The sequence below is a fragment of the Mastomys coucha genome, unplaced genomic scaffold, assembly GCF_008632895.1.
Source record: "Mastomys coucha isolate ucsf_1 unplaced genomic scaffold, UCSF_Mcou_1 pScaffold7, whole genome shotgun sequence".
Classification (NCBI taxonomy): Eukaryota; Metazoa; Chordata; class Mammalia; order Rodentia; family Muridae; genus Mastomys; species Mastomys coucha.
Window position 1 is genome coordinate 96,111,100 of NW_022196913.1, and position 24,171 is coordinate 96,135,270.

Consider the following 24,171-nt stretch of genomic DNA (forward strand, 5'->3'; position numbering starts at 1 on the left):
AAAAAAAAAAAAAAAAAAAAAAAAAAATACTGCTAATTAAAATAAGAGTTTTCTGAAGCCACTTCTTGACACCAGTTTTGAAATTGTCTTAATACATCCATTCATTATGGATTGTAATATGTTCATTGCAGATTCCTCCTGTAACTCCACATTATAAATCTTACATAGTGAGTTACAACAGAAAGTCCAGGGGCGGCCTGTGGCAGTGTGAGCTGAGCACAGAGAGGGCTGGGCCCTGCCTGCTTTGTTGGTGTCTTACATCTTAAGTACTTTGGTTAGCCTTTTATTGTGTCTATCATCAATGTCCTTGACTAATTTTAACTAGTGTTTTCATATGCCTTATCCATATCCACATATATATATATGTGTGTGTGTGTAATTTGTTCAGCTAGATTGAGAGAGTTATATTGAGGCCACCAGTGATCAGTTTCAGGGTTTGGTTTTTGTTTGAGGTGCTAGAGTAGAACTGAGGATGACTGGAAGGCTATGCGATCACTCTGCTGCTGAGCTACAACCACATCCTGGGCCCTGGCAAAAATTTTGTATTCAAAAGGAAACGCTGATTAAAGCTTATGTAACAGAAAAGTAGAAAATGGAATAAAAGATGCTATTCTCAGCCTTGGTATCAGTGAATTTCACCCATAGTTCTCCATTAGATCTCTAATGAAATGTGGCTTGATATATACTTCGATTTTACTTGTATACATACTATTTACATTTATCTTCACCTTTTCAGTTATTCCCACAGGACTCACTCTTGTGTGTTTGTTTTCAGACAGTTTCACTGTGTAGCCCTTGGCTGTCCTGGAACTCACTCTGTAGACCAGGCTGGCCTCAAACTCAAGAGATCCATCTGCCTCTACCTCCGAGTGCTAGGATTAACGGTGTGCGCCACCACCGCCCGGCCCCCAGAGGACTTACCCTTATGAATGAGTTGACTAGTGCAGGGGGAATGCTTTCAAGGCTGTGGAGGCATGTTGCATCATCCCATTTAGCAGTCGAGTGTGATAGAGCTTCTCCCTGGTTTAACATGGTATTTGTTAGCACTGTTAACAGTACTTAAAAGTATTCATAGAACTACAGAGTTGTGATCCCTGAACACGTGGGGTGTGTTTTCATAGACGCATTGTTGAACAGTTTGGTTGTGTGAACATGGTAACATACTTATAGATGGAGCGGGTGGGTTACCCTATGGGCTTCCTAGTGTAGTTATGAAACAAATGAGCATGAGGTGTCTGAAGGTGTCGCCAAGAAGAGCCAACATACTTAAAAAGCATGGGCAAGATTATAGTCGAAGTAATGTAAAAGTAGGGTAGATGTATGGCTAGAGCCAGTCGTTGTTCCCGTGTTAGGCCCTGTCCATCGTTGCTTTACACTCACCACAGCTGGCAGTGTGGGCTTTTTTACCCCAGCTTACCACAGACATTTGAGCAGCGAGTTGTGCTACAGCTTTAAACATGCTTACGATGCAAATTTTTCATCTTCATTACATCAGTAGGACAATAGGCAAATGGTTGTATAGTCCATAAATATATGTGTAATTTGTGTATGTATGTAAATATGTTCATCAGTTATAAAACATAATAAAAACATATCTAACTTTCATCTGAATTTTTAAATATAAGGTGACAGATTTTATATTATTATTTAGAATTTTGTATGTTTCCTCATCATTGTAGCCAATTATTTTTTAGTTGAAAGGGTTTGCTATTTGTTTATTATAGCTTATGGAATATTGGTGTTATGTTATCATACATTAAAATGTATTCTCTTTAGAAGACCAGTTTAAAAAGAAGAAAACGATTGAGTATAATTTTAAGTTTTAGAGGACCATGTGGTGAAAGGTAACCAACCTTCTCTGTCCCTAGGTTTTCTTTCTGCCGTTAAGTAACACCATCCTCAGCTGTTTTAAAGACAACTCCATCTTTGCCTGGGAATGTGATACTCTGTTTTGCAAGTACCAACTGCCAGGTCCACCTGAAGGCTCTAGCATCTTATACAAAGTGTTTGCTGTGACCAGGTAATGAGCATTTAAGGAATTTAGTTTCTGTTTAAAAACAGAATTAACATTCAGTATTTTAAGAAAAAATTTCCTTTAGCTTTAGACGTGATCTGCAGACAGTTTGCTTTACTATGGCTTTAGTTTTACTCTATTGTGCAAACTTTTAAGTATACTGAAAAATGGTGTACTACATGAACTCCTAAGGACTCGTCAGCTGTAGCGTTGTCGGCGATTCTGGTCCTATTTCTGTCTCTGACTATTTCTCAGCTGTACTGTTTAGGAGCAAAGCTTACATGTATTATTTTATTGGTAAATATTCCAGAGCATATTTCTGAACGTTAAGGGCTGCTTTGGGGGAACATAACCACACTATTATTATCACATTTTCACAAATTAACAAGTGCTCCTTGATTTTGTCGTAGAGCCATTGCTGAGGCAGCAGGTTTTGTCCAGTGCATGGTCTAATGACTGCTGTGCTCCAACCAGGACACAGCACGCTTTACACAGCTCATTTGGTGGGATGTCTCACTTTTTTTTCTTGTAGAGGGGCTTGATAAGTTAATCAATAAACATGTGCAAGGACTTGAAGGTTTGAATTCAGTCCATAGAACCATGTCCATTTTGTGTGTTGCTTGGTTGGTTTTAAAAAAGATAGGGGTGGTAGCATATTCTTGTAATCACACTACTGAGAAGATGCTGGTCAGACCGGTGGTGGTGCATGCCTTTAGTCCCAGCACTTGGGAGGCAGAGGCAGACGGATTTCTGAGTTTGAGGCCAGCCTGGTCTACAGAGTGAGCTCCAGGACAGACAGGGCTATACAGAGAAACCCTGTCTCGAAAAGCCGGAAGAAAAAAAAAAAAAAAAAAAAAAAGAAGATGCTGGTCAATGGGTCTGTAGGGCTCCAGGCCCCAGAAAGTCCCTGTTGAGAGAGAGACACAGAGACAGAGACAGACAGAGACAGACAGACAGAGAGGCTGGTACCTGCAGAAGCACAGCCCATGGTTGTCTCCCAGCCTCCACATGCACCTGTACACATGTGCTTCCCTCAGGAGCAGCATAGGCCTCTGTCTCTTGGGACTTGGATGGAATTTGTAATCACCATCCACCACAGCATGGTGTGTGATAGAACAGTAGTGTCGTGGCAATTCTGTTGTCCTTTCTTGGGTTCTTAGCTATTCTACCTCTACACTTATGGCTTGGCTTATTAATAGCTTCCGCACTGTAACGCCCCTCACTAACTTTTCCTTTTCTCTTGGTCCTTCACCTCTAATTCTCTAGCTGTTTACTTATGAGTTAGAAACTGTAAAAGCAAGCGTTTGCATTGGCACTCTGCTTGCTTTGACATAGTTTATAGAAAACAGTGGAAGGCCAAATTAGTGCTTGATCCCCACCCCTCCTTTTCCTTAGTTGTTTTTGCTGTTATTTGGGAGGTTTGCTTATTTGTATTTGTTTTTGAAATAGGATCTTACTCTAGCACAGGCATACCTCAAACTCATGGCAGTCCTCCTGCCTCAGCCTCCCTAGTGCTTCTCTTTTTTTTGTTGTTCTAAAACCCATTTTCAAAGCTTTAGGTTAGTTTATTGGCATCTTGCAAGATGGCCATTGAGCTCTTTCTCATCATTAATCTTTTCAAACTAATGGATTTAGTTGGGAAATCTCAAGCCACAGTACTTAGGAGTTTTAAAAGGTTATGCCTGTTCTCTCATTTCCAAATACTTGGTCTGTCATAACTGAGTGTTCCAGGTCGTTCCAAGCCTACAGTCAGCTCTTTGTCTAAAGAGGGAGAAGCATGTGGAAATGGCGATTTGAAACCCTACATGCCAGGGGGCTTGAGGTGGGCTGCTCGTTCTTTATAAACCTTCCCAGCCCGCTGAAAAGACACACACACACACACACACACACACACACACACACACACACTTCTTAAGGCTTAGGAAATCTCACCACTCTACTAACCTGTATATTGAACTATTCATGGTATTTTGTTCACTGGCATAAATTCTTACCTAATCCAGGCTGCCCCAGGCTCTTTTAGACACTAATATCCCATTTTGGTCTCTTTTTTATTCCTACTTTCTAAATGTATGTCAGGTGGTGTCTGTACATTGTCACGCTGGCTCACAGCACTTTCCTCCTGCATTCCCTTTGAACTTCCAGCGCACTCAGAGTAGCTTCCATGCCCTGCCTTGCTTGTAGCCTAGGCTGTCACCAGCCACAGGCCTGCCTCTCCGTCTGCTCCAGGCATACTTGACTGGTTCTTTCTTCTCCTACACAAGAATCATACTCCACCCACAGTACTATTACTGGCAAATGTGGAATTTCTCCATGTTTCCTAGAATTGGTCTAGACATGTCATCCAGGGAGTGAGTCTTCCTTTCCAGCTTTTATGACCTCTGTTTACAGCTGTACGTAATTTCTCACTAGCTAATATCAAATGTATTTGTTTGCTTTGTTCTTGCAAAGGACATAGGTTCCCAGCAACCATGTGGTGATTCAAACCCACCCATAAATATAGGTCCAGGGGATCCATTGCCTTCTTCTGGCCTCCAAGGACACTGGAATTACATATGGTACACATAAAAACATACAGGCAAAACTGTTATACAAATTATATATGTGTGTGTGTACACATATATATGAAATATTATAAAGCCATGAAAAACAAAGGTATTTTGTATTAATAATAATTACAGAATAATTTCCAAGTTAAGGAAAAAGGTATGTGGGTATATGTGTGTTTTGGGACAGACAGGGTTTCTCAGTGTAGCTTTAGCTTTTCTGGAACTTGCTCTGTAAACCAGGCTGGGCTCAAACTCACAGAGATCTGCCTGTTTCTTCCTCCCAAGTGCTAGGATTAAAGGCATGTGTCACTACCACCTGGCTAATAAAGAAATCTTCTTAAAATATATTTAAAATATACATAATCCTCAGCCCCTAATTACTCATTCAGCAAGTCAGTCACAAACTTAAGCTGGTGCTTTAAGGCAATAGGTGAAACTTCTAGTTCTTCAGTAGCCCTGCTTAGTCCACTGGCCATCTGTAGCCTTCCATTCCTCAGTAGCTAGCCACGACTCCAGAGTTCACAGCTGCGTGTGGCCATAGGTGCCCTTGCTCAGTATGACTGGGGGAGTTCACTCTCACAGGAAGCTCTGCAGCATAAGCAGCTCAGCTGGTCTCGCCCCCTCACTGTTTGGTTTTGCTTTTTGAATGTAGAGATGGCCGAATCTTAGCTGCTGGAGGCAAATCCAATCACCTGCATCTGTGGTGCTTGGAGGCCACACAGCTCTTCAGAATCATTCAGATGCCTATGAAGGTTCGAGCTGTTCGCCATCTGGAATTCCTGCCTGATAGCTTCGATGCCGGTTCCAATCAGGTTAGTAACAGAAAGAGCAAGCTCCTGCTTCCAGGCCTGTGTTGGCTCTGTTGTTCATGCACTTCTCTTCTGCAGTAATCCTTATTCTTTGAAAGTGTTAGCCATTTCTGTCCACACAGGCTCCCTCTGCTGCCCCGTAGTTCCCTTGCCTCACCTCCATCCCCAGCTCTCAGTGTAACTAATGGCATGATTGACTCGAATCTAAAATTTGGGTAGTTTATTCTTGTGAAGAATCTAGAATTGAAAAAAGAATTCAAAAAATCTTGTGTTACTTATTTAATATTACTGACAAATAATTAACTTTATTTTACATTGACAGTCATGGTGATAAATTTTGAAGTTAAATTCAACACATTTCATGTGGTTGCATACATACACATGCTTGCAGTATGTAAGCACATTGATATCGGTCTTATTTAAGATTACTAAATTGTTGATGTGTTCTTATGGTTGGAAATGTAAACCTTACAAATAGGCATTGGTGATAAGCCTCATCCTGTCTCCTGTTGTCTGGGTACTCCTTCCCGTAACTACAATTGTTCCATATACTATGTTTTCTCTATACATACAGCCTTACACCTTTTTTCTTAATTTGGAAATTATTCTGTAATTATCATCAGTACAAAATGTCTTTCTCTTTCATGGCTTTATAATATTTCATGTTTCCCTTTAAACTAGCCCTCTGTTACTGGGCACTTAATCTATTCTTAGTCCTTTTCTGTTATAAATAATGCCTTGCAGGATGACTAAATTTTTACAAATGTCATTCTTCATATCCTATTTGTAGGATAAAAATCCCAGAGTTGAGATAGCTTCACGAAGGCACCTGGAACAGGGTCCTTGCAAATCGTCCTCAACACAGCCTGCTGTACACGTGGACGGCTGTGCACTGCTAGCCAGCCATTCGAACAGTGCACGTTTCCTCTGGACATTGTCAGACTACCTAATGTAGAACAACCCTACATTGGAATGCCAAAGAGCCACATGAAGTTATACTTGCAGCCATTGGCCCCTAACCCACAGGCAGCAAGAGAGAGGGTTTATTTGTTTAAAGTTTCATTATATGTTTTTTATTTTTCAAATTATATAACTAATTTAATTTTTTTCCCTTCGAAGACTTGCTTCCCACCTTCTCTCCTACCATAATCTAGTATACAACCTATAATCTCAGTCCATGGTCCAAATATCAGAACAGCTGAACATAGGCAGAGAATGGGAAGTTTTACCAAGAGTGCATGCGTCTCTTTCCCGCCTCTGACAGCCATTGTGGAGGTGGGGGTCAGCGACTGATCCCTGTGTCTCAGGGGAGGAGCCTGCCTGGAGAAGACAGGCCTTCCATAGTTTCCCAGCGTGTGTTCCATACCGTGTAGTCAGTCAGACATGACTGGACTGGACCTAAAGACACATCCACATGAGCCATCATTGGTGATTTTAAAATGTGTAATGGCACACTGGAAATTGAGCTGCCCTCTTTTACTTTTAAATATTTTACTTTTAAAATGTATTTACATCATATAAATATACCCATATATACCATGGTCTATGTATATAGCCTTTCAGGCTTTAGCTTTCAAATGTTAAAGCCCCATCATTTCTGTCTCTTCAGGTTCTTGGTGTGCTAAGTCAAGATGGGATTATGAGGTTTGTCAACATACAGACTTGTAAACTCCTCTTTGAAATTGGGACTGTTGAAGAAGGAATTAGCTCATCAGTAATTAGCCCACACGGTCGGTACATAGCATCTATTATGGAAAATGGAAGTCTGAATGTATATTCAGTTCAGGCTTTAACACAAGAAATAAATAAGGTATGACTTCAAGTAACTGAATCTCCTCTGTGCACTGTGATATTGTATTACCAACAATGAAATACTTCCTCTGTGTTACCTTCTAACGTCATTGGGACACATCCGTCCTGGGTTATTCCCTGGCTCTTTAAGAGCTGCTTCTCCAGCTCTGACTTCTCACCATGCTCCTTCTCAGCCTGGTGTCCACCCATTCAGTGTCATCTGTGACTGCTTTCCCAAGAGAGGCCTTAATTTCATATTTCATCTCTTCCTTTCTGTTTTGCTATTTGTTCTCATTATCTAGGTTACAAGCCTGGGAGCTCTTTTTTTTTCTTTCTCTCACTTTTTTTCTTTCTTTTCTAATCAAGTCACTGCTAAATCATAGGCTTTCTTACATTTGAAACTAGATATTAGATAGAGACATCTACCATTCACCCATCATCTGCCTATCAACCTATCACCTACCATTATTGATCATGTATCTATCCATCATCTCTCTCTGTTACTGTCTGTTTATCTTATTTATCGGTTATCATAAATCTATCCATCACATACTCAGTACTTGAGCTAATTCTATATAATTATATACCTTAAATGACAAGACTTATATATGTGTCTGTGTATGTGTGTATTTATATTTTTATTATAATCTGTTGTTCTTGTATATAATCTACATAAAATATGCAATATAGATGCCATAGTTATTACTTTTTATAATGTTGGAACATTAAATATATGCTACTTTTTAAAATCGCCATTAAATTACATGCTCTTGCTGAGCATCTTTAGCTTTTCCAGTTGACTTTCTGCTACTGAGAAAATGCTAAAGGAGATGGAAAGAGACAGAGCGAGCTGCTCAGAGTGGGACACAGACCTCCTCGAGCTGCTGGTGCTGAGCACACTGAGGCGACAGGGAAGGAGAGCTAGCGCCCGAGTGCAACTGCCTTTTACCTTAAGGATATCGTCCACTGTCTCTGGCTGTCGCAGCTGCATAAATATCTAGCCATGTTTCCTTTATAAACCTCGGCTCATCTATGCCCCTTTCTTCTGAGTTTTACTATGTTTTCTTGTCATTTGATGATGTTCTAATGAAGTCAGTGAATTTTTATGTATTCATTACAGAGGTGGCATTGAATCCAGTGACATCTGGGGCTCTAGCCTTGGAAAGACTGTGCCCAAAGCCAAGGAAAAAGCCCTAGCAGGGGAAACAACTTTATGGGCTTTAACAAAAATTTAGAAGGATGGATTGGAATTAAAGAATAAGGGACTAGAGAGAAGGCACAATAGTCAAGAGCACTGGCTGTTCTTCCAGAGGACCCAGGTTCAGTTCTTAGCACCCAGGTGGCAGCTCACAACTGTCTGTGTAACTCTAGTTCCAAGGGATCCAGTGCCCTTACACAAACATAGATGCAGGCAAAACACAAACACACATAAATATTCTTTTAAATTAAAGAATGGCTGGCGTAATCTGGTCAGGCCATTTTGATTCCATCCTAAGATGAAGAATTAAATCACAGAAGTGCACACTGTGCCTTGTCTTCAGAACTCAGCCCATGTCCTTATTCGTTTCTTTCCTTTGAATAAGGAAGATCAATTGATTTCAAAAGGAGTGCCGTTTATGAAGAAAATGTTCTCCTGAGTAATTCTGCTCAAGTAAGCTGACTGTTAAATTTTTCCCGTTTGGTAGCCCCTTAAAAATGAGCTCTTGGGTTGTGCGTAGTGTTGCCTGAGTAGATGCTGAAGGGACTGTCAGCCCTCACTGTGCAGACCACAGCCCTTGACCTCATACAGTGCTGGGAGCACACCCCATTGCTCCCTCAGAGGATGTGCACTGGAGCTGGGAGGGTGCTTTCTCAGCATTCTCTTGGGCCATGCAGCCAGCCATGCCTTCTGTGTGTGTCGTCATTCACTGACTTTATTGTGGAAGTGGAAAGTGGCTTGCCATCATATAATTCTGAGCCACCTTTTGGGAATAAATTTTACTTACTGCTGTTAATCATATATATTTATTCTTTAAAAGACTTCACCAATAAGTGATTTATTCATCAGTAGGCATTCTAAAGTATTTTAGACATTTTAACTTAGACTTTGTGCCTAAAAACTAACTATATAAAAATGTACCTGTATAAATTTAAAACTAACTGTACAAATTAAGCAAGCTTCACATACTTCCCAAGAATAGGTACATAAATACACGGAGCCTCTTCTCTCCTCTTTCAGCCTCCTCCTCCTCTAGTTAAGGTGATTGAAGATCTGCCCAATAATACAGCGAGTTCCAGTAGTCTTAAGATGAAAATAATGCCAGGAAGAGTACAGCGGCCAGCAAGATGTAAAGATAGCAAAATTCAAACTAGAGTACTCAAACAAGACCTGACTGGGAACTTAGCAAACAAGGAGGTAAGAAATATTTTATACTTGAGCTCCAGCTTGCCATGCCTGCTCTAGAATACCTTGTGACTTCTGGGCTGTGTGTGGCTGGTGGTACTGAGGTGTGGTAATCCGAACCGAGGTATATGAATCAAGGCTATCGTGGCCTGGCATGGTGGCTCACACCTGTAGTCCCAGCACTTAGGAGGTAGAGGCAGGACTGTGAGTTTGGGGTCAACCTTGGTTACAGAGTGACACAGTGTCTCAAAACAAAACACAACAGACCCTCACAACCAGAGTCCCATCCTTGGAACCCACAGAGAGGCACCAACTGTCAAAATTATTCATCAATCTTCATGTGTGTTGTGGAATGTACACACATATTCCCATTGCACATACTAAATAAATGTTTTTAAAGGGCATTGTAAATATAAAGTATGTGCAGCAAGAAAGTAGGAAAACCCAGAATATAAAATATCTTACTAATTGATCATTACATATTGATTATGTGTTAAAGTGTCTTTTTTGATTATGTTGGGTTAAAAAATTATGAAATAGAATTTTTCCTGTTTCTCTCTACTTTTTTGTTAATGTACTTGTTAGACAGTCTTAAGTTCCAGTTGTGACCCATGTTGTATCTGCTAGACAGTACTGCTGTAGGAAGTTGTCAGGAGAAACAGGAAGCGGACTTAAAACTGTTCCCTCTGGAGTCGATGTACTCCTTGGAGGCGGCCAATAGTACGAGCGCCTTGAGGCAGAGAGTTCAGAATGTGTGTGTGTGTGTGTGTGTGTGTGTGTGTGTTTGTATATGTGTGAACGTTTATATGTATGTGTCTGTATATATTATATATGTATGTGTGTGTGATATGTGTGTATATGTATGTGTATGTCTGTATGTATATGTGTGGTGTGTGTATGTGTATATGTGTGTCTTTGTGTATTGTGTATGTGTGTGTGTGTGGTATATGTGTATATGTATATGTATGTGTCTGTGTGTATATGTGTGTATGTATATATGCATGTCTGTGTTTGTTGTGTATGTGTATATGTATGTGCCTGTGGTGTGTATATGTATGCATGTGTATTTATGTGCATGTGTGTATGTGCATGTGTGTTAGTGTGTGTTTGTGTATGTTAAACCTTTTGAGATGAGACAACTTTCAAGTCAGTTCTCTCTCTCCACTTTGGGCTCCAGGGGTCACACTCTGGTCACCAGCTCACACAGTTTTACCAAAACACTGAGCCATCTCATTGCCCCATGTTCTTTTCTAAAATGGTTTTCTATTCTCTTTTAATTTCTTTCTGCAAAGCATATATATTATTTTGAAATAGAAAAAAATGTAAATACTCATAGAAATATTTAACAGTATCTTCAGGGAACTTATTTATTGACAGTAAAATACACAAGTGAAGTACACAATTAGTTTTCACAAACTTAATATACCCATGCTACCAGCAGCCATATCAAAGAGTGGAATGTTACAACTCCAGACACTGCCTTTGCCCCAGCGATAGTGCGGTCTTTGCTGGGAAGAGTGAGTGCTGGGGACTGAACTCTGAATTGCACGTGTATACTAACTATGTGTTCTGACACACACCTGAGCCTCTTGGTACCATAGGTTTGTTTACTGAACACTGTCAGTTTTCCTGAGTTGCTGACGTAATTCCTATTCCTAACAGCAGAAGAGAAAATACTAGTTATTCCATATCCTCAGTAACACTTGGTATTTTTCACATTTATTTTAATAATAGTTTTCTATAAGCATTTAAATGATAAAACTTCTGTGTGTGAATGAATGTATAAAATAGACTAGAGCTTAGTGAGAATGAGGTCACATTGTGCTGTGTTGGGTGTCGCCCTGCTGGAGCTTCATCAGGAGGTAATATGGAGTGAGCATCATATCCTATGTTTTGGCTGTACTTAAGGGTAGGAGAGAGGGAGCATGTGTGCCACAGAGTCCAGGCGCGTGAATATCTCCTACTGTGTTGTGTTCAGTTCTGTTCTGTTGTGTGACCAGGATCTTTACTGCAGCCCAGGCTGCCTTCAAACGCATCATCCTCTGAGTGCTAAGGCTGCCAGAGTGTGCCACCCTACTGTCTTATGTGCTGTGTTCTAAAGTTTGGAAGCTACTGTGGACTAGATTACCATGGTTTCAGTTGCATAACTGTCGCTTACTGATATGATCTTTTTATAGAATGAATTGTCAGAAGGATTAAATAAAAAGCGCTTACAAATCTTATTAAAAGGCTATGGGGAATATCCAACAAAATACAGGTAAACTCCAAATTCTTTCATTCTAAGTCAGTTTTTCTCAAAAAAAAAAAAAGTTTATTTAAAAGTAAATTTTTATTTCAGAATGTTTATTTGGCGTTCTTTACTACAACTACCTGAAAATCACACTGCGTTTAGTAGCTTGGTGGATAAAGGAACTCATGCGGCTTATCTCAACCTTCAGAAGAAATACCCCATCAAAAGTAGAAAACTACTGAGAGTATTGCAAAGGTATGCTCAGCTCACTGCAGCAATGCATGGGGCGAGAACCAGGACTGCAGGGTTTCTGGATCCCCATCTCATAAGGCACTGTCCGCTCAGCGGTGACTGTCCTTGTCTGGTTGTCTCAGCACGTCATGTGTGGATGGTAGTTTGTGCTGATGTTCCAGAAAATCATAATCTCTTTCAGCTCAGCAGAATGCGTGGGCGTTAAGACAGAAGAGCCAGTGTGGACTCTATTCAGTCATTTCAGAAATGATAAAGGCTGTGCCTTCCTCCCTCATCCTTGAATTGTTTTTCCCTTTGGTCAGGAAATGGGGTTGAAGCTAATAACTCCAACATCATGAGGTGACTGGGGTGTTTGAAGACAGTGTCACTTATTCTGTGCACACCAGTGTCTAGTTCAGAGAAGACACTTGGTAAATGCTGGTCATGAACCTAGCCTGCAAATATGTCTGACTGCAGCCTAAGTGCCGCGTGGAGCTGAGCGTGCCTCAGGTGTGGAGTTTGGAGGTGACATGTCGCTGAGCACAAATATCTTTTATTATTAAGTAAATATGTACTTAATCCACATTACAGCTAGAGAAACTAAGGTATACAGAGGTATATGTGATGGTCACATTTGTCAGATCTGGAATCGCACCCTTTCTCTAGAATCCAAGACCATTTTTCTGAGTTAAGTTTTTATGATGAACTGCAAGTGTATGTGAAAGTTGGACACGGTAAAGAATGGCCTGGTGCCCATCACTCACTTGAGCAGCTGCTTCCATCTTGTTCATAGCTCTGCCCTCTCCACACCAGCCTCTGCTGCTTCCCTAGACATGCATACATACCATACTAATATGCACACACAAGCCTCCAGGCTAAGGACCTTTCCTCTAACACAAGTCCGTGTGCTGCCTGCCGTGACTGCAACGCCAAGAAAGAGCTCATTCTGGTCTCCTCACGTACCCATTCAGCATCCCATTACTGAGTGACGTGGGAAAGTTTATGGTACTCATTCACATCTGGATTCACTCAAGTTGCAGCCTCCACCAGGTTGGTTGTTTGGGGTTTTTGGTTTTTGGGGTTTTGGTTTTGGCTTCTCTGTACCCTGACTGTCCTAGAACTTGCTCTGTAGACCATATTTTTATATTTTTACTGTTTATTTTGGTGTTTTAGAGACAGAGCCTGTGTAGCCCAGGCTAACTGTAGCCCTGCTGCCTCTGCCTCATAAGAACTGGGGTTCTGGGCATGTGCCACCACACCAGGCCACTAGAGACTCTTCATCTACAGGTTCTCTGTTAGCCTGGCAATATATTTGCTGAAGAACCAAAATTTACCTTACAGACTCTTATCAGGGTCTAGATTTTGCTGGTTTATTCCCTTACATCTGTTTCTCTTTCTCCATAATGTCCTCTAACCTGACCATTCATGCAGAGCTCCTGATGAGAGTCAGGATATTAATTCTTTCCAGTTTGGTGCTTCTCCAGGTAACAGTATAGGTGGTTTTGTGTACCTCTGTTAGGAGGGTTTTAATCACTGTTGTCTCTCTTTTGACAGTGTTACTAATCATTGATGATTATCATCTGCACTGACAACCTAGTTCAACCATTTCTTACCATATGGAAAATTTCTATAACAAAAATTTTCCTGGGAGTTGGGAAATGGCTCAGTTCATAAAGCACTTGCCTCGTAGGCCAAAGGACCTGAGTTCAATCCCTAAACCCAAATAAAAATCTGGGGGCCATGTGCATTTCTGCAATCCCAATGGTGGTAAGATGGACTCAGAGACAAGCAGATCCGTGCAGGCTCAATGACTAGTTAGTCTAGGTGAGGTTCCAGACCAAGAAGAAACCCTGTCTCACACAAACAGTGAAAAACACCCAAGGAACAACATCTGAGATTGCCCTCTGCCCTCTGCTCACAGGCACATGGGCTCCTCACACACATATGTCTCCCCCCAACCCCATGAAAATGTGCACACAGACGAAGAAAGACAAGGTCCCTGTCAGTGTCCAGACCCCTCTAGTATACAGTCTATAAACGACAGGTTAAATAGTCAGTAAAAAATGTTAACAGTTTTCAAAATAGTAAATTAACTACCTTAGAGTGCCTAAAATCATATATGTATATATTATAAGCTTAGATGTAAACACATGCCTTTCCAGGGGACAGGGCCAGGAAAGAGTTTATAGTGATATTTTTTGCCAAATTTAGGATTAAATTTTTTTGCATACCTTTGATTTTATATTTGAATCTTTTAGAGTCAGAAAGCTCTTGACTCCTAACAGCATTGACGTACAAGTCTGTGTGTGTTGCTGGGATCAAAGCTAGAGCCTTTGGCATGGCTGATAAGTGCTCTGCTACTGAGGCACAGCTGCAGCCGCTTTCCCACATATTCTCTGACTTCTGACTCGGTGCTGTGTGTATATAAACTCTGTACTCTGTGTTTGGTAATGGGACTGCTAGATCTCACATGATTGTTTTGAGTGGTTGGTTAGTGTTTTGTTGTTTTCTGTTTGAGGTGGGTTCTTATAAAGTTCTAGCTGGCCCGTACATGGGATGTAAGCCAAACTTGCCTTAACTCATGACTATCCACCTGCCTCAGTTTCTGCAGGTTTGTATCACCAAGCCTGGTTTATGTTATGATTATTGAAAATAGTTCAGATTATTTTATGCATGTATGATCAAATTAATTATTTTAAAATGATATAACCGCCGGGCAGTGGTGGCACACGCCTTTAATCCCAGCACTTGGGAAGTAGAGGCAGGCGGATTTCTGAGTTTGAGGCCAGCCTGGTCTACAGAGTGAGTTCCGGGACAGCCAGGGCTACACAGAGAAATCCTGTCTCAAAAAAAAAAAAAACAAAAAACAAAAAATAAAATGATGTAACCCTTTCTATGCTGCACGGTGAGCTTAATTTGTCCCATTCATTTCCAGTGTTTTTGGTTCACTACTGTTTCCTCTTCATTGGAGGCTGAACACAGGGTCGCTGAGCTGTCTGCTAGCCCCTGAAATTTTTGTTTAATTTAAACTTTATTTTGTTTTATACTCTCATACAAAATGAGGTTTATTCAAGCCAGTCTGGCTTCTATTCCCTCCACCTTGTTTCTCCATTAGTAACACTTTTGGCAAACATTACATAACCTCATGTGTATTTGTGCTTTTCCTTATGCAACTGCTTATGCATCTCACACATTTCTAGACCCTGCTTTAAGGCAAGAGCATTTTGAGCCTGCAGAAACATTCTGTAGCTGACTGTAGCTGTAGCTGCTTGCGCCTGTGGCGTGATTCATTGCCCTGTCGCTGCTAGTGAGCATCTGGAATGTCTCCAGTCTCCTGCTCTGAAAAGGTGCTCAGTTAACTAGCTGTGCCTATACATACTCTTCAAACTCTGATGCGCCTTCAGTTTTAACGTGTTGCCCTTTTGAATTCGATGAAATATCAGCTGGTGTGAAGACTCATTTTACTCCATTTAACATGCTTGCCTGCCGTGCATAGTACGTCTTCATAAAAGAACACTATCATTCAGATATTTTTGGAATCCCCTCATGCCTTGCCTTTGATTCTTGGATTCAAGTTTGCAGAATTAAACACAGCAAGTACTTTGGCAGAAAGCCCTGGTAATATATTACTTCAGAAATGAATATTTTCACACATTCCTCTGCAGTGCTAACTTGCCTGTGCTTGGAGGATGAACAGACTCCATATTCCTTCTGTTGATCCCATCGTAGGAAATCAGAAGTTGATTTTGTCAATAAATCAAAGCAACCGAGATGCTGACATTTGTCTGATGATTCAAATGGTCAGAGACATGCTCTCGTTGCCTGTGGACACACTTCCTGAAGACAGTTTCCTAAACTCTGCTAAGGTGGCTAGAGAGTTTTCATAAGACATAGTAAATTTGATGCATAAAATCATTCTGTATATACCATTTACAATTAAAGTTACTGTTTTAATTAAAATTCTGTATAAATACTTCAAATTATAATCTTCATGTTTTCTTTTGATTTTCAATTTCTAACTTTTAATTTCTTTTCCTTGAGATGGAATCTTACTCTCTAGCTAACTGTGGCCTGGAACTTACAACGTAGCCCAGGCTGGCCTCAAACTCTCCATGCTCCTGCTTCAGGCCTCCACGTGCTGGGCTTAGATAAGGAGAAGCCATCACACCTAGTTTATTTTTCTGTGTTTTAATTTAAAAATTCAAAATTAGGCACTAAGGAGGTAGGTGGATGGTGAGGAGCACTGCCTGCTCCTTAGAGGACCCACACGGCAGCTCACAGCTGTGTGTGTGTAACTCCAGTTCAAGGAGTCCGCCATTCTCTGCTGGCCTTCGAGGGCACCAGGCAGACAAAGTACTCATTACACATGAAATAAAATGCTTATTTACTCTTACTTGTTTTATAAAATTAATTCAAAATTATCATTTAATGAAAGAGAATTACTGTTTTTAACTTAATTCTGCTATTGCAGAAAGTTGAGGCTTGCCGGGGTGGGTGTGGGTTGTACCGAAGAAACTATGTTTATTTTTGAAGTATTATAATTATGTTACTGTACAAGAAAATGCTTGTTTTTTAATTTAAAAATGTATTAAATTACCTTTATTTATTTATTTATGAGTGTGTGTGTGCGTGCATGTGTGTGTGAGTGCATGTGTGTGTGTGTGATGTCCATACATGTGGAGATAAGGGGTTGTGAGAGTTACTTTGAGAGTCCCCGGAATTGAACTCCGGTCACCAGGCTTATATGGTAAGTACACTTACCTGCTAAGCCATTTGCTAGCACTGCCACACCCTCACCTGCTTTCTCTTTGTATTAAAGGTGGGTACTTAACTATAAAGGAATGCAGTGATCTATTAAAGACTCGCTTTAACAGACCATAGGATCAGTGGTGGGGGTAGGGTCTTTCTGTCTTTCTGTCAGACATGGCAGGTGACTGGACCTTCTACCTTCATGTGCTCGGACACTTAAAGTACCTAAAAATTGTTCATTTTAATGTTTTAAAAAGAATATAGTTCTTGATTAAGAACATTTGCTGCTGCTCTTCCAGAGGATCAAAGCTGGTTTCCAGCACCTGTGTCAGACAGTTCACAACCTCTTCTAATTCCAGTTCCAGAGGCTCTGACTCCATAAGTGTGCTCGGACACGCACACGCACACGCATGCCCTCACGTAAATAAAGGCACACTAGTTAATTTTGATTTGATCTCCTCACCCCAAATCTCCTCATATAGCCCAGACTGGCCTAGAACTGGGGAATCTTCCTGCCTTGGCTCCTAACTCGAGAGTGATTGCAGGTATGTGTCCCTACTACACACACAGATAACCAAAATAGGATACATACTGTTTGTCTTTTTGTTTCACTTTAAAAGTCTCTCGTCGGCCCTCTTTAGTGCGTGTCGGTGTACTTGATTTTGTGTGTACACGTGTGCGGCACACATGGGGGCAGGGGGCAAAGGACAACTTGCATTTGGTTCTCTTCTACATGACAGTTCCGGGGATCAAACTCAGATTGTCAGTCTCGGTGGCAAACCCTTATATCTGCTGAGCCATCTTACTGACCCTGCCTAACTTTCAAAAATGCACATGGAGGGATAATTCAATTTAGACTGTTTATATTGTTAGCAGACTGGTAGAGTAGTTTACAGGGTTTGGGGCTTTACAAACAACAGTAATCCATGTACATATCTTTGTGTGATAATTGTGTGGAACAGACACATTGGGGACTACTGGGAAGATGTGCCAACTCTGAGGAATGTCAGTTTTTCTGGGAACCCATCCTGGATCCTCTGTAGGAGCAGCACTCACTCTTAATGGCCAGATCATCTCTCTAGCCCCCAATTAGATTAAAAGTTTGACAGAAATGTGTATGAGTGAGTTTCCATTCTCTAGAGGAACGGAGCTGATAGAATGAATATGCATATATGTGTGTGTGTAGGTAGGTATACACACACACACTGATAGATGTATGAATATATGTGTGAATGTAGATAGGTATACACATATACACACACACATATTGAGAAAGGGGATTTAGTAGAGTAACTTACAGGCTTGTGCTCCATCTAGTCCAATACTAGCTGTCTGCCAATGGGAAGTCCAAAGTTCCTGTAGTTGTTCAGTCCGAGGCTGGAATCTCGGCTGGTCTTCAATGTCCTCCTGAGAAAGTGGGCTTTAATGTCAGTGAAGGAATGGACTTGCCAGCAAGTAAGCGAAGACCACAAGCTTCCTTTTTCAATGTCCTTTATATATGTGCTCACCAGAAGGTAGGGCCCAGATTACAGAAGATTCTGATTAAAAAGTGGGTTTTCCAGCCACTTGGGTTTTAGTTGTTCCCAGACAAACAGTCAAGTTGATAACACTTTTTTATTTTAAAGAAACTTTTTTGGTTTTGGATTTTTTAAAGACTTATTTATTTAATATGAGTACACTGTCTCTGTCTTCAGACACACCAGAAGAGGGCATCAGATCCCATTACAGGTGATTGTGAGCCACCATGTGGTTGCTGGGAATTGAACTCAGGACCTCTGGAAGAGCAGCCAGTGTTCTTAACCACTGAGCCATCTCTCTAGCCCCTGATAACACTTTTTTAAGAGTGTTTTAAGAAAACAGACATTTCCTTCACAATGTTAGTAGCAATGTAAATCGACATTTGTGGCTATTGAAGTTACAGCTCTGTGCCCATTAAGTCTGTATTCCCACATGGAGATAGGTTTTCCTGTAATGTACTCAGTGCCACATTGTTTATAAAAGTAAAAAGATTATAGTGACCCAGTCCTGGGAATCCTGTTTCAATAAATGAGATACCTCGGCACCAAGCTCTCACGGGAACTAAGAAGGCATCATGAGGGTACTTAGGCTACAGACTCTGAAGTAAACGTTTCACGTAAGGCACAGAGCAGGGTTTGTGTGACACTGCCATTGGGGGGGGGGGGGCAGGGTCTTACTGTGTAGCCCTAGCTGGCCTAGACCTCATTGTGTAGACCAGGCTGACCTTGAACTCCCAGAGATCTGCTTGTCTCTGCTCCTCCATTATTGAGATGAAAGGCCTGTGCCATCATACCTGGCTCTTCAAAAGAGATGAGCTGTATGTTGAGGATGGAGAGTCCCTACTAAGTCTGAGTCGCCTACTCAGACATACTGTATTAATGCGGCTGCTTTCTGGTCTCTTTTTCCTTTTTTTCCTTCCAGAACCCTCTCTGCATTAGCTCACTGGTCTGCAATCTTCAGTGAGACACCGTACCTTCCACTCTTGGCATTTCCGTTTGTTAAGTTATTCCAGAACAATCAGCTCATCTGTTTTGAAGTTATTGCTACTCTCATAAGTAAGTACTTCATGACTGCACCTTTGCTACACTTAGGGAATCGATTTTGGGAGGGGGGGGGTCAATTAGTATGAAAGAGTCACGTTTAGAGCAAAGAGAGGACAGGGCAGTCATTTATAGGGAAACCTTTACAAGAAAAATGCAGAGAGTTGAATTTCTTAGACAATATTGTTCTGGACTGGGTTCTGTCAGAAAGAATCCAATCGTGGGGGTTGGTTGCTTTTCATTGAACTGCTGAGCTCTTGGCAAGCAGTGCCTGCTGTTTGGTGCCAGCTGACTGTGCCCAGGTGCCGGCTGCTGCCCTCACACCCCTGAGGCTCACAGAACTGAACAGTTCATATGGCACATTGTCCTCGGTTCACTTTTGCTGCCTCCTTTTCCTTCTTTACTACCCTGTGCGATAGCCATGACTGTCCTCTGTCTACAGATGCAGCCGGGGCACAGAGACCCCCAAGTTCCAGGGCTACGTTAGGACAGTGTGCTCCCGCTCACTCACTGTGTGTTAAGTGACCCACTCTAACAACAGCAGTTTAAAGAAGTTGAAATCTTTGCCAGATTTTACCTCTGGCTTAGTTATAAGCTCAAGTCTAACTATACAGTAATAAATGAAGTGATAGCTGCTAATGAAACTTTTGTTACTAATTTGAGATAGGAGGTCATAACATTGAGGAACCCAGCTTTTCCTGTTACTGTGATAAATTCCTTGGGTTACTTTAATAACTAAAGAAAAGCATTTGACTTAGTGGCTCATGGTACATCGTGGGAGGAGTCACGGCAGCAGAACGTGAGGCAGCTGGTCACACTACATTGCAGGCAGGCAGCAGGAAGCATGCATTAGTGCTGATGCATCATGTTCTTTTTCTTTTATTCCACCTAAGGCTCCATCTCTGGAATGGAGCACCTCATTGGCAAATTTTCTTTATTCCTAAGCAGGGCAGTGGTTGGATATGTGTCAATAAAAGCATGTATGTACACATACACACAAACACACACACATACTTCCAAACCATTCCTAATCCAACATGTTAGACATTCTGGTTCTTGATGACTCCTGTTTTGCTGTCTTTGATTAACAATGGGATTTTCTTAGCAAAGGCTATGTGCTGTGGTTTATCCTTGTGGTCAACTTGACCAGACTTAAAATCCTGGAGACAAACTGCTGGGCCTGCCTCTGAGGGCGTTTCCAGGAAAGGTTTAAATGAGGTGAGAAGAGCCACCATCAGTGTGAGTTTTGGAACCTCATGTTATAGCAGTTAAAAAGTCACATTATCTCTTCTTTATACAGAAGCATATTGAAAAAGAAAACAAAAAAAAAAAAAAGAATTAACTGGGTCTGATAATATAGTCCTGTGATCCCAGCTAGTCCAGAGGCTGAGGCAAGTAGACTACAGGTTTGGCACCTGCCTTAAAACCTACAACTAACTAACTAAATAAATGAGTGAATAGGCTGGGTTGTAGCTTAGGGGTAGGGCAGTGCCTAGCACGTATGAGGCCCTTATGTCCTACCCACAGTACTAAAGATAAAAAGCTCCAGTTGCCTAGAATCCCAGCATTAGGTAGACTGACATAGGTAGATCAGAAATTTAAGACTAGCCTGGGAATATGAATATATACATATAGACAGACACATAGTGTGACTGTAGAAATTCACTTTATAATAATAAAAGTATTTAAAAACAGATTTTCTGATTTTTTTTTCTCTGTAGTCAATTGGTGTCAACATTGGTTTGAGTACTTTCCTAATCCTCCCATCAATATTCTTAGTATGATAGAAAATGTTTTGGCATTTCATGACAAGGAACTGCTACAGCACTTCATAGATCGTGATATAACTTCTCAGGTAAGAAATAGAAGGGCTTTAGAGTAATGTTTGAGAGCTAAAATTCATTCTGGAATGGATAAAACACTGTTTCCCCAATACATAATATCATTTTTAATTTATTGTATACATGTGGGAATGTATGTGTGTGTGTGTGTGTGTGTGTGTGTGTGTGTGTGTGTGTGTGTGTGCCTGTGTGCATGTACACATCTTTGGGCCTGTGTGTAGGACTTACACTCAGGCATCCACTTGATAGCCAACAGCTGGGCTGCTAGGCTGTCCTGCAGCTCACATTCTGTCTTTTTAACAATTTGCCATTCTTTATTAAGTTGCCCTCCTGAAAGTCTACGAAGAGAGGCCAAATAGGAATTGAGGATGTAGTTCAGTGGTAGAGCACTTGTTTTGAGTACATTAGGCCTGGTTTAATATCTAGCCTGTGGAGAAGCAGAAGTGTTGTCCAAATTAATGTAGTACTTTTAGTAATATAATTGCTGCATAACATAAATTGGCAATGACTGCTTTGACTCTTACTTAGAATACTGGACTGGTGTATGTCATTTCTTGTCTGCTTTAGGTGTATGCCTGGCCTCTCCTGGAAACGTTGTTCTCAGAAGTGCTGACAAGAGAGGAGTGGCTTCGGCTATTTGATAATATCTTCTCCAATCACCCTTCCTTCCTCCTGATGACAGTGGTGGCCTACAGTACCTGCTCAAGAGCACCCTTGCTCAATTGTACTCTTAAGGATGATTTTGAGGTAAATACCCATCCAAAGAGAAGGTTCTTGATCTGCATGTATAGTCAGTGGTGGCATGCTTGCCTAGTCACATGAGGCCCTGGGTTCCAGTGCATCGCTCACCATAAGTCAACAACAAATCCCACACAAGAAGTTCTCCAGTCTCAGGTGTTTACATTGAAGACCACATTCCTTGGCTGAGAGCCTGGTTATATTGGGTATTGATGCTAGATGGTAGCAATACAATAGATAAAAAGTTGGACCACATCCCTGACCTTGTATAGTTCTTGGCAGTCAGATTGTTATAACTGCTTTTTGTTTATTTTTTCCTTTGTGAAGAGCATTGAACACTTGGTTGCTTGTTCTTTGAGTGATCTCATTAGTGGCCCCTCTGGTCTGTGATTGTTTGGAAACGTGTGTAGACTAGTACTCAAGAGTTTCATTGTGCTTGGCCCGTTTTGTGTTTTTGAGACAGTGTCTTGTCATGACCTTGTAGCCCAGAGGGAAACTTCAAACTCCCTCTGTTGCATAGGCCAGAATGAAGCTCAGGGCAGACCTTCTGCCTTTGCCTCCCGAGTGTTGGAGTTCCATGTGTGTGACCTGTGAAGTCAGCATGAGGAAAGCTGAAGCAGGAGGATCACAAGTTTGAGGCTAGTCTGGGCTTTGTAGCAAATTCCAGTCTTGCATAAACTGTTACAGAATACCAAAAAAAAAAAAAGCAACCAAGCTCTGTAACTGGACCCCCCACAGAGCATCTCCTTCCCCTCTCTGGGCTCCCAGGACTCTGGCTCCATAGCCAGGCCTCACCTTAGTGTTTTCCCATAACTTCCTCTAGGTCAATTGTTCTGTTTCCCTTCCCTAGCATGTGTATCTCTGCATCTCATGGTCCTCGTTTTTACTGCTTCTTCTGGGTATTAGTATTGGGCTCTGCTGGGTAAGCCTTGATTTGAACTTCAAGTTTTCTTACAGTATTTTTTTCACCATCGGAATAACCTGGACATAAATGTTGTAATTAGAGAAGTGTATCATCTCATGGAGACCACGCCTGCTGATATTCATCCAAATAGCGTGCTGGATGCTTTTGTTGCACTAACAAAAGGGCAGTACCCTATATTTAATCAATACCCAAAGTTCATTGTGGACTATCAGACACAGGAACGGGAAAGGATAAGGAATGATGAACTGGATTTCTTGAGAGAGAGGTAATCATGGAATAATCATTCTTCAAAGAATGAGACATAAAGGTTTTTTTCTTTTTAGATTATCTTATGTGTATGTATGTGTGCCTGCATGGGCTTGTGTACACTATATATGTGCAGAGAAGCTGGAGGGTATCAGGTAGGTTGTCTGGCATTACAAGAAGTTATGAACTGCCAGAAATGGTGCTAAGAATCGAACCTGGTCCTCTGTAAGAACAATACATGATTTTAACCTTTGACCTTTTTCTCCAACCCCAAGTAAAATTTTTAGTGAGATCCAGTTTGAATTATAAAGTACATGTATCAAATCCAAATTTGAAGGCAAGAGATATCTTTAAAGATGCCTAATTTCTCCTATGTCTGGAAATAAAACCACATATTGAACTTTCACCAGGTTCTAGATTTTGTATCTTGGTTGTTTTGAACTAAATTACTTCACTTTCTTGTTTACATTTTCATAATAGTAAATATTGTGTCTACTTAAGGCAGACAGTTGAAAATATGCAAGCTGAAGTAGATGAGCAGAGAGCTAAGGATGAGGCATGGTACCAGAAGCAAGAGCTGCTCCGCAGAGCTGAGGAGACAAGAAGAGAGATACTTCTTCAAGAGGAGGAGAAGATGGCCCAGCAGAGACAAAGGTTCGGTCCTCAGGACCCAGCAAAGACATAGGTGCAGTCCCCATGGCCCACCAGAGACACAGGTGTAGTCCCCACGGCCCAGAAGAGACACAGGTGTAGTCCCCATGGCCCAGCAGAGTCACAGGTACAGTCCTCATGGCCCAGCAGAGACACAGGTGTAGTCCCCAAGGCCCAGCAGAGACACAGGTGCCATTCACATGGCCCAGCAGAGAAACAGATGTAGGCCATGTGGGTCAGGAGAGACACAGGTGCCGTCCACATGTCCCATTAGGGACACAGATACAGTCTACTGCTGTGGAAATCCTAGAATGGAAGTCAGATAAGTCCTGTTTCCTTTCCTTTTCTAACTTAAACACTGTATTTAAAGTTACCCAGCGTAATTTCCATTAAGCAAATATCTAAATTAATAAAAAGCATATATACCACTAAAAGAAATCTTCCATGTAGTAAAGT

The 24,171-nt window shown here is 41.3% G+C and overlaps 1 protein-coding gene across 4 annotated transcripts in view; it reads left to right on the forward strand.

The window, feature by feature from the left end:
* The window catches only part of Tbc1d31 (TBC1 domain family member 31), a 57,039-nt gene that overhangs the window by 17,842 nt on the left and 15,026 nt on the right, over positions 1 to 24,171 (forward strand). For all 4 annotated transcript variants that reach the window (XM_031358009.1, XM_031358012.1, XM_031358010.1 and 1 more), the window contains 11 exons: positions 1,869 to 2,020; positions 5,216 to 5,375; positions 6,982 to 7,182; positions 9,382 to 9,558; positions 11,724 to 11,803; positions 11,885 to 12,031; positions 19,196 to 19,329; positions 21,036 to 21,169; positions 21,723 to 21,902; positions 22,851 to 23,083; positions 23,566 to 23,718. In XM_031358009.1, coding sequence (XP_031213869.1) covers positions 1,869 to 2,020; positions 5,216 to 5,375; positions 6,982 to 7,182; positions 9,382 to 9,558; positions 11,724 to 11,803; positions 11,885 to 12,031; positions 19,196 to 19,329; positions 21,036 to 21,169; positions 21,723 to 21,902; positions 22,851 to 23,083; positions 23,566 to 23,718 — 1,751 coding nt within the window. The remainder of the gene's footprint in view (positions 1 to 1,868; positions 2,021 to 5,215; positions 5,376 to 6,981; positions 7,183 to 9,381; positions 9,559 to 11,723; positions 11,804 to 11,884; positions 12,032 to 19,195; positions 19,330 to 21,035; positions 21,170 to 21,722; positions 21,903 to 22,850; positions 23,084 to 23,565; positions 23,719 to 24,171) is intronic.